Below are 9,683 nucleotides of genomic sequence, written 5' to 3'. Positions count from 1 at the left end.
AAAAAAAAAAAAAAAAAACATTGTGAATGGGTAGTTGGGTACCCATTAGTTAGAACCTGCTTCAAGGGACTTAGAACCCGTTTGATTAAAGAATTCATTCTCTGATTCGAATCATAATTCATAATTTATTATAGTATTTTCTCTTATAAAAAATATACATAAATTAAAAATAATTTTAATCTCATAATTTTAATTCATGAACAAAACGTACTCTTTTATTTGTTTCCTCCTTTCTCCCATGGAGTTAATAGTCATTTACTTTTGTTTTTGAAGGGAGATTGTATTCAATCAAACAAAAGATACAAACAATGCGAATAGCTCTATAATATACAAATAAAATCTTTAACTGATATCGGATTTATCACTAAAATTTAATAAAGTCTAAGAAGAATAATGTATACCGAGACCGATAATAGGAAAACTCGTCAACACTCTAATACGAGCATGTATAAAGCTGTATTGACAAGATCTCTTGAATCCTCTAAACGATTGAGGGTAAATAACCTCACTTTCAACTCCGCATATATAAGAGGCCAATGAAATTAAGGTCCGTTCATCTAACCGATTTGAGTTTATTATAGTAAAAAACTCTAAAAAACAGTCACATCTAATTTTTTTACTACAGTAAAAAAATCATCATATAAAGTCACATTTTAACTCGAATTAAAAACTCGAATTAACGAACTAAACAGGCTCTAAAACATTGTCATAACACACATCAATAAAAGAACCAAAGTAGTCATAGACTTGGTTTTCAAGAGAACAAATTATTAGAAATTACCAATGGGCAATAGCCCTTTTATGGATGACACTTATAACAATAATATGGTTTAATGAAGAACGGCCCTAAAACCTTGCTTACAATTACAACAGTTAACAACATATCTTCTAACGTAAATTAAAAAAAAAAAAAAATACAGAATTAAAATGGCTTCAAACTGCGAAAATCGATATGAGGGTCTTTCTTTAAATGTATGGATATTTAACTATCTCTCTCTGCCTTTGTCACGTCCAGGATCTGATCTACTTCCCTTTGAGTTCATCCTCCTAGACTCCAACTTCCCAGTATCCCTTCCTTTCTCTGCATCCATTTCCTCAATCTCTCCTCTTCCAGATTTTCTTTCCAATTCCACCGGCACTTTCCCTTCTGATCTCTTCACGACGATCTTGTGATTGTCTTTTTCGCCGCTTTCGGAAACAGCAGCAGTACTTTTGGTGCCGTACGTGGTACCACTTGGTTTCTCGTGATCCGGACCGAGTTTTAGCTTACCCTGCTCGTTTCTTGGGGTTGGTGCTTGTTTCCCTTTGGGAATGAGCTCTTGGAATGACAGTTTGTTGGTGATGTTGTTTGTCGTTGTGGTGGAACCTCTCTCTTGCTCAAAGAAGAGAAGTTGCACCACGGTTCTCAATGGAAGCCGCTCGTTTTTCACGGCGTGCGCGCGTACCTCCGGGGATAGTTTTTGGCAATCCAGTATCCGGCATAGCCGCTTCTTCTCTGCCTTGTTCAGGTCAGGATGGTCCTGCTTATTTAAGTGAGAGACATTGTGGGAGGAAAAGAAAATGAAATCAATAAGCTATAAACTCACCAAACTTCAGCAGGTAGAAGCTGGATTCAGATCATATTTGTGTTCAATAAGCTCTAAACTCACAACAACACAAACTCACATTTGTGTTGTCCAATTTTTAGATGAAATTACATAATTTAATTGGTTAGACACCATTTGGAATACCGAAATTGAATAGAGAAGCTGAGTTCATAGAAGCCTGACCTTCTGTGTGCACGTCACATAAACAATGGAAACTAGTTCCTCAAAATTTTAATAAGACTCTGCCAAAATTTGTGTGTGTGTGTGTGTGTGTGTTTTTTTTTTTTTTTTTTGCATATTTCACTTAGAATTTCCTTACCTTTAGATAAATGTTGATTGCCTTGTAAATCGCATCATGGTCTTCCCTAGCAATATCAGGCACAGCTTCAGCTAAAGATACCACTTTTAATACCGGCATATTGACATCCCTTGCCACAACTTGAAGATAAGAATCAATGAGTTTCCCAACTTTTCTTAGTGACCTCAGAAATTGGCTGCTTTCTATAGAGGCAGGGGTTTGCCTTTTACATAGCACCAAGAAACTCTCTAGCACTGATAAGACCAGATCAATGTCGTAGAAGTGTTGGTTGAGCTGGGATGATTGTGAAGGAAAAAGTATGTCTTCAACTGTTGCCTCCTCAAGTTGTTGACTACATTTCCTCAACAATTCTGTCTTTGTCACAGGAGACACTCCTAGGTAGTTTGCAGTGCTAAGGAGCCTCATCAAGAAGCCAGCGGAAACCGATCCCTTGTCTGTGGGAATCAAGCTCACGACGATTTCAAGTACTCTTCGATTCTTTTCCTCGAATTCTTCGGCCCGAGACACTGAACTCTCTGGAGCTCTAACCTTGGTGGTGTCTGGTAACCAACGACTGGCATAGACATGAAGTGCTTCGCCGATGAGCTGTGGCTGCAGGATGTTTATAGTCCTAAGGGCGGTCATTATGCATCGAAACATGTCTATGTCAAGGTCTGATATGTCTTCTGTCCACCAATCCTTTGGGACAGAATGGTGTTTTTTGTTGTAACCGGGTCTAGTATAAGTGTAGGACCAAGTGACCTGAAAAAATTACCATTATTTTCAGGAGGCAAAAATAAAAAGTAAAAAACTTTCCAAGTGACCTGAAAAAATTACCATTATTTTCAGGAGGCAAAAATAAAAAACTTTGATTTTTAATTTTTTTTTGATAAAGAAAATGGCTACCTTTGCAGGAGGGGTGAGAATTTTCTCTACAATTGAATCAATGCACTTTCTGATGATTCCAAGATTTTCGGACCACTCAGGCAACTTTGCAGTGGTCTGTAGTGTGACAATGGAGTCTTTCCAGCCTTCAAGAATGCAAGAATTGAAGAAGGCCTCAAGTTTGAGAATAAAGTTTCCCTTCTCTACTGACTCAGTCATTCTAAGGAACTTGGCGGCACAAAAGGCAGGCACAAAGTTATGGGCACTCAGATTAATTGTGATTCCATAACAGAACTTAGCACAAAGCTCAAAAGCATCTTCTCCTCCAGGAATATCATGGAGCTCTATTGTGACATTCTCTGAGTCATCCGAATCCGAGCACAGGCGTTGCAAGAGCCCACATCTTGGAAAAAGTGAAAACTGCAGCTAATAAGCAGCACAATTATTTTGAGCAAGTAGAATCATTTGCACCACAAAAAAAAAAAAAGAGGTCTTCTAAGAAATAGCACTAAAATGCATTCTTGGTGGTGTCTGGTAACCAACGACTGGCATAGACATGAAGTGCTTCGCCGATGAGCTGTGGCTGCAGGATGTTTATAGTCCTAAGGGCGGTCATTATGCATCGAAACATGTCTATGTCAAGGTCTGATATGTCTTCTGTCCACCAATCCTTTGGGACAGAATGGTGTTTTTTGTTGTAACCGGGTCTAGTATAAGTGTAGGACCAAGTGACCTGAAAAAATTACCATTATTTTCAGGAGGCAAAAATAAAAAGTAAAAAACTTTGATTTTTAATTTTTTTCTATAAAGAAAATGGCTACCTTTGCAGGAGGGGTGAGAATTTTCTCTACAATTGAATCAATGCACTTTCTGATGATTCCAAGATTTTCGGACCACTCAGGCAACTTTGCAGTGGTCTGTAGTGTGACAATGGAGTCTTTCCAGCCTTCAAGAATGCAAGAATTGAAGAAGGCCTCAAGTTTGAGAATAAAGTTTCCCTTCTCTACTGACTCAGTCATTCTAAGGAACTTGGCGGCACAAAAGGCAGGCACAAAGTTATGGGCACTCAGATTAATTGTGATTCCATAACAGAACTTAGCACAAAGCTCAAAAGCATCTTCTCCTCCAGGAATATCATGGAGCTCTATTGTGACATTCTCTGAGTCATCCGAATCCGAGCACAGGCGTTGCAAGAGCCCACATCTTGGAAAAAGTGAAAACTGCAGCTAATAAGCAGCACAATTATTTTGAGCAAGTAGAATCATTTGCACCACAAAAAAAAAAAAAGAGGTCTTCTAAGAAATAGCACTAAAAAATGCATTAGTTAGGGAGACAATAATTCCTTATCCATCCATACCTTATGGAGAAGATAGCTGATGTTGTTAATCTGTATAGAAAGATCACTAGGTACATCTGAGATCAAAGTCCTACATTGTTAAAGGAAAGTATTAACTAATAAATTTCTAAAATACTTATATTAAATTTATTATGATTATGTAGAAGTAAAATGGTAACAACTCAGTTGTACCTGACAGCTTCTTCTGTGTAGAAGGTGTCTGGCCTGGTCCCAATTTTCATGAACTTCATTTTCTCAGCTGGTATTTTCTTTCTATCAGTATATGTTTGACAATTTTCTCACTTCATAATACTGCGAGATGCTCCTATAAATAATTCCTGAAAAGAAAAAGAACCCAGAATCTAAATGCATATTGTTTTGTTCACATGAGAAAAATGAGGAAAAAAGACAAGACAAGAAGTTTTAGAAGAAGAAGCAAACAAAACAACTACTGTATAACTTGGAATATGTGCTCACATTTAGGTGCATGATCTTAAGTATTCCGCCTTTCATGAAAGAAGCAAACTTGTAAAATTAATACCACAGTGATCAAAGGAAGGATTGCCAAGTAAGATCATGAATTACTTGACTAAACTTAGAGTGATCAAACTTTGAGAGTGATTAAGGAAAATGGGAATGGAAAAAGAAGAAGCAGAAAATGAAGACAGAATTCTTAAAAGACCTGTCTAAGCTTTATGGCTTAATACATGATGATATGCATGCAAATTGAGTGCTTAAAAAGTACATGAACTACAATGACAGAAAATTCTTGAAGATGGGGATTAGGTATTACCTCAGCTTTCATCCCTCAAAGGGTCCCATCTTCTTGATCATCTTATCCTTTATACTGTATATAAAGACCCCTCCAAGCCCTTCAATTTATAACTGAGGAAAGTTCACCTGCATCACTGAAAAAATAAAAGAAAAAGGAACATATTAAGTGTATATATATATATGTGTGTGTGTGTGTGTGTATATATTGCTGTAATGAATGAGAGATGGTTTAAAGAGATTTTGAAGCCTCAAAGCGGCAATAACATCTGATAATGCTTTTGCTACCTCCATGCAAAAATTTGTCCCTTGTATCATTTGGAAGATACTAAAGGGTTAATTAAGTGGCTGAAGCTAATTTAGAAGCATGTGAAGACAGCCACTGTGACTGACCTTCAATTGGGCTCAACATGTGTCCGAATTTTGTGCCAAACTCTGACACTTGGTTAACAAGAACAAGAAAGTGACCAGCTTTAAAAAAAAAATGTGTTTTTTTGGATCATGACATGCATAACTCACATGACTTTGTTTTTATATGCTGCAAAAGCATAATCACTGCTAATGAAAAACGACTGAAACAAAAGATTGTGAACTAAATCAAAATTATAGCTTCTGTGATGCTTAAGAATCATGCTTACTTGTATATTTGTACCTTTTCAGTCAGTATGTGCACAGAGCCATCAATTCCATGGAAATTATGAAAGTCAGAAAATTTAGTGTCTGTTTTTTCGGTGTTAGTAAAAGTAATCATGGGCCCAGACAGGTAGGATTCAAATGACCAAAAAATATGGAAGAGAAAACAAGAAAGAATAGTAAAAGGGCAATCAACATGCAGATATGGTATAATGCTCTTTTATTAAATGCATTTATGACTTGCGGGGGTGATTCATAGTGGACTTGCAGTGAAGAAAAGAGTAAAAAAGAAAGAACTTAAGCTAAACAAATATGGAGAAAACATGGAAAAAACTTAAGAAAACATATAGTTTTATGAGAATTGAAGATATTAATTGTTTAATAAGAGTTTGACTTCTATAAAAAATAATATGGGGGGAAAAAAAAAAGGTGAGTGCCCCAAGCAAACGACTTATGATGAAAACTTTGATAAAAATAAAGATGGCATCTGCAGTACCCACAGAAAACAAAGGAAAAAAAGGGAAAAAAAAGAGTGAGAATCTTTTTACAAAGACGAGAGCAAAAGGAAAAAAACAAGAACATAAATATGAACCTTGAGGTTTTTGGTGTAAGCTAGCTAGGAGCCTTTTTATTACCATCAATTGGGGGTTGAAATCTGACCTCTGCTTGGTCTGTGCTTTCACAGACAAAAGGAAAGATAAAGAGGAAACCATAGTGCTAATGTGGCACAACACACCCAGTAGTACTTTTTTATCAGAGAGCAAAAAGCCCCATCAGATTTTTCTTCCAAGAAGGAATACATTTACAACCAGTCTATAACAAGAAGCCTTGCAATAAGCCCCTTTTTTTTTTTTTTTTTTCAAAGCCTTTTGCTTTCATTACCAAGATCCCAACACCATCAACATGAAAACAGTTCACAAAATTGCATTCAGCTTATGTCAGAACCAGGTGACTCTTTAAAACCAAGGGTGTAAATAAATGGAGAGTTTTTTTTTTTTTTTTTTTTTTTCCTTTTTTTACTATGTTGTTATTAAAAGAAAAAATAATAATTTACAATAATTGTCTATATTTAAGGATTTGTTATAATTCCTTTTTGTCCACACTCCCTTGGAGTTATGTAATTAAAGCCTGGCGTGACACAGTTTCCTTTTCAACATTTCTTTAACTTGTAGCAAAGTATGGCAGAATCTTCCTCTGGACTACACAACATATATAAACGAAAAAAAAAAAAAAAGAAAGCAACCTTGAGCTTTTTTTGGTTTGATTTAAGTGGAATACAATTATAACAAGGCCAACAAGATTTCTATCAATCTAATCACCCCAATTTTTCTTAAATTATTATTTTATTTTAGTGACACTGCCATCAATAGTGAAACAGAACTATTAAGGAAAATATTGATCTCAGTAGATAGAAATAGTGAGAAGAGAGAGAAAAGAAGGAGAGACAACTTACCACAAACATATTAATTGAAAGTCATTCGGTTTCTTTCTAGCCAAGAGCAAAAAAAAAGCTGCAACTTTACTCTTCAAAACTCCAAAAGCAGCAGAATTTGAAGAAAACAGGTGTAGAAGAAGAACCACTTTCTGAAGTGAGGCCAAAAATAGAGGGACTTAAAACTCCGAAACAAGAACCTATACATGTGGGAACGAGAATTTGAGATGCAACGTGAAATGGGTTTCATGCAAATATAATATTAATCCTAGCTAGCTATCTCCTTCGGAGAGAGAGAGAGAGAGAGAGAGAGAGAGAGAGAGATCAGGCTTGTAATAGGCTTTTGTTTAAGATCAAGTTATAGCAACTAGATAGCAAGCAAGCAAGCCAAAGAGACAAACACCAACTAAAAAAGAAAAGTGACTCCTCTCTATGTGTCACCAAAGACTAATACTTGAGAGAGAGAGAGAGAGAGAGAGAGAGAGAGAGAGAGAGAGAGAACGCCTAGTGTGGTTGGTTGGGATTAGTCAACATGGTAATATTATCAAAAGCATATTATTGCAAAACTGCTTTTGAAAAAGAAAAAGCTAAACGAGAAGCTATCTCTCAAACGTGAGAGGGAACATTGACGAAATCTTTTTTATTTAAACTTTTTTAAAAGAGAAAAATATTATAGTAGGATTAAAATTACGAGTTTAAATGCGTGAATTAAATAGGTCTTAAATTGTGAAATATGATTATTATCTTAAACTATAACGGCTGAAAATCTTAAATATTCTTATTTATTTGTTTGTTTTGTTTATTTAATTTCATTACTCTCATAGATATAAAATTATGACGTTTAAGGTCCTGTTTATTTAACCAATTCGAGTTTAGAATTTGAGTTTTACTACAGTAAAAGCTCTAAAAAACAGTTACATTTAATTTTTTTATTACAGTAAAAAGTTTTCACATAAAATCACATCTCAATTCGAATTAAAAACTCGAATAATCGAACCAAACGAGGTCTAATTCTTTTTACACAATTAACAACACATGTCCTCTAGTTAGTTTCATTTGGTTTGGGGTGGTGGTGGTCTATATATGATTGAAGGAATTCACAAAAAGCATGCAACGCAAGTGGGAGATTGGCCTCGGAAGAGTGCTCAACATATCCTAAATCTAATTATGAGAGAGAAAGAGAGAAAGAGAGAAGAGAGAGAGATGGTAAATGAAAAAATGTGTGGGAAGTGGGACCCAATATTTGCATTGGTGTATCGAAAGAGATCTCAAGCTGTGGAAACGGTGATGATTGTTTCCCCCACTATCCCAGTATATTCGTCTTCCCTTGGTGTTGGCTCCCGCTGGATCTGCATGTCGGCCACGTGTCTTGTCCTCTACCGTCGGTTGCATCACTCCGATGGGATTTCCCTCCCTCGGTATTGTTGGTTGTTTTGGAGGCCAAACCCAGACAACCGTTTCTCGCACTGTCAAACCTCTGTTGGTTAACCCATGCGTGTGGGATTTTCTCTTTTTCTCTTTTCCTATTTCGTTCGTGTGCATTCCAGGTTCCACCTCCCCATACGCCTATCGTAGTACACCTGTTACGTGTAATAGTTAAAAAGAAAATCAATTATAACTTTAAAAAACTTTAAATTTATTTTAAGAATTAAGTGAGACGTACGATCGGTTTTAGCGACCTCTTTTAATAAATATTACAACCTTTTTTAAAAACAAAAAAAAAAAAATGACGGGGATTATAAAATAATGCTTGATTTTTTCTAATGTAATAAAACTTGATATATTATAAAATAATGCTTTAAAAAAGTGAAATTTTCTTTAGAGTTTTACCCCAAAATGAGGTTATTTAGGGCTTATTTTTTTAGTGAAAAACTCAAAAAAAGACAACTCGAGTTATAATTTTATTCGAATTCATGTTCTTTAAGTTTAAACTCGAGTTTAGGACTAAAACTCAAGTTCAAGTTTCTCCTTCAACTCGAGTTCAGAAACTCGAACTCAAATTAATGAACAATATTTTTTTCTATTATTAAAAATGCTATAATTTTTTCGTTTTAATTCTGATTGAGATGATTTTTTTTTCTATGCGTTGACAACGAAAAGATGAATAAAACCCGACCCATATACCTTATTAAAATTTTTCATCAGCATTGAGTCTTTTTTAAAATACTATCTAAATACAAATTCAAGTTTTGACTCACTCAAACACAAACTCAAAAAGATTCTTATCTCAAATCATAACTCAAATGTACACAACCAAACACAAACTCAAATTACAAGTTCAAGTCAAGTTATAACTCAAATTCAACTCAAAAATTATACTCAAGTTAAACTCTAAGGGTCCGTTCACTTTGCTGATTCGAGTTTGTAATTCGAGTTGAGATGTGATTTTATGTGAGAGCTTTTTACTGTAGCAAAAAAGTTAGATGTGATTGTTTGTGAGAACTTTTTACTGTAGTAAAACTTGAATTTTAAACTCAAATTAGTGAAGTGAACGGGGAACAAGCCCTTACTTTCTTTGCGACCACAGACAGACTGAAGTTAAAAGCCGGATTAATAATATTAATTGTGTTCAACATTGCCTTTTTTTTATTTTTAATTTGTCTGAATTGATCTATTATTATGATAAAAATGCAGTTATGATTAAGAGGTTAATAATAGAAAGATGACTATTATAGAAAAATAGTTTTACACTTTTCTCTTTAAAAAATAGTTCATTTTTCCATATATTCCAAATTTATTGAT

General features: G+C 35.0%; 1 protein-coding gene across 3 annotated transcripts; it reads right to left on the bottom strand.

Annotated features, from left to right (window-relative positions):
- Nucleotides 1-779: 779 nt before the first annotated feature.
- LOC21400927 (BTB/POZ domain-containing protein At5g47800) lies at nt 780-7,358 on the bottom strand. 3 transcript variants are annotated; one of them, XM_024165715.1, is made up of 8 exons: nt 6,963-7,358; nt 4,899-5,013; nt 4,298-4,443; nt 4,127-4,196; nt 3,591-3,995; nt 3,294-3,502; nt 1,906-2,437; nt 780-1,520 (listed from the first exon to the last, which is right to left on the bottom strand). In XM_024165715.1, the coding sequence occupies exons 3-8, from the start codon at nt 4,354-4,356 to the stop codon at nt 987-989; spliced, it is 1,809 nt and encodes a 602-aa protein (XP_024021483.1). In that variant the 5' UTR covers nt 4,357-4,443; nt 4,899-5,013; nt 6,963-7,358; the 3' UTR covers nt 780-986. The 3 variants fall into 3 exon arrangements, with proteins under 3 accessions (XP_024021483.1, XP_024021484.1, XP_024021485.1); XM_024165716.1 differs by lacking the exons at nt 3,294-3,502; nt 3,591-3,995; nt 4,127-4,196; ... (1 more) ...; nt 4,899-5,013; nt 6,963-7,358 and adding an exon at nt 2,791-3,234 and having other exon boundaries at nt 780-1,523; nt 1,906-2,646; XM_024165717.1 differs by lacking the exons at nt 3,294-3,502; nt 3,591-3,995; nt 4,127-4,196; ... (1 more) ...; nt 4,899-5,013; nt 6,963-7,358 and adding an exon at nt 2,791-3,234 and having other exon boundaries at nt 1,906-2,646.
- Nucleotides 7,359-9,683: the final 2,325 nt, after the last annotated feature.

This window comes from Morus notabilis, unplaced genomic scaffold (assembly GCF_000414095.1).
Source record: "Morus notabilis unplaced genomic scaffold, ASM41409v2 Scaffold1315, whole genome shotgun sequence".
Taxonomy (NCBI): Eukaryota; Viridiplantae; Streptophyta; class Magnoliopsida; order Rosales; family Moraceae; genus Morus; species Morus notabilis.
Note: the sequence above shows the minus strand (reverse complement) of the source record. Positions and strands in the feature narration are given on the sequence as shown.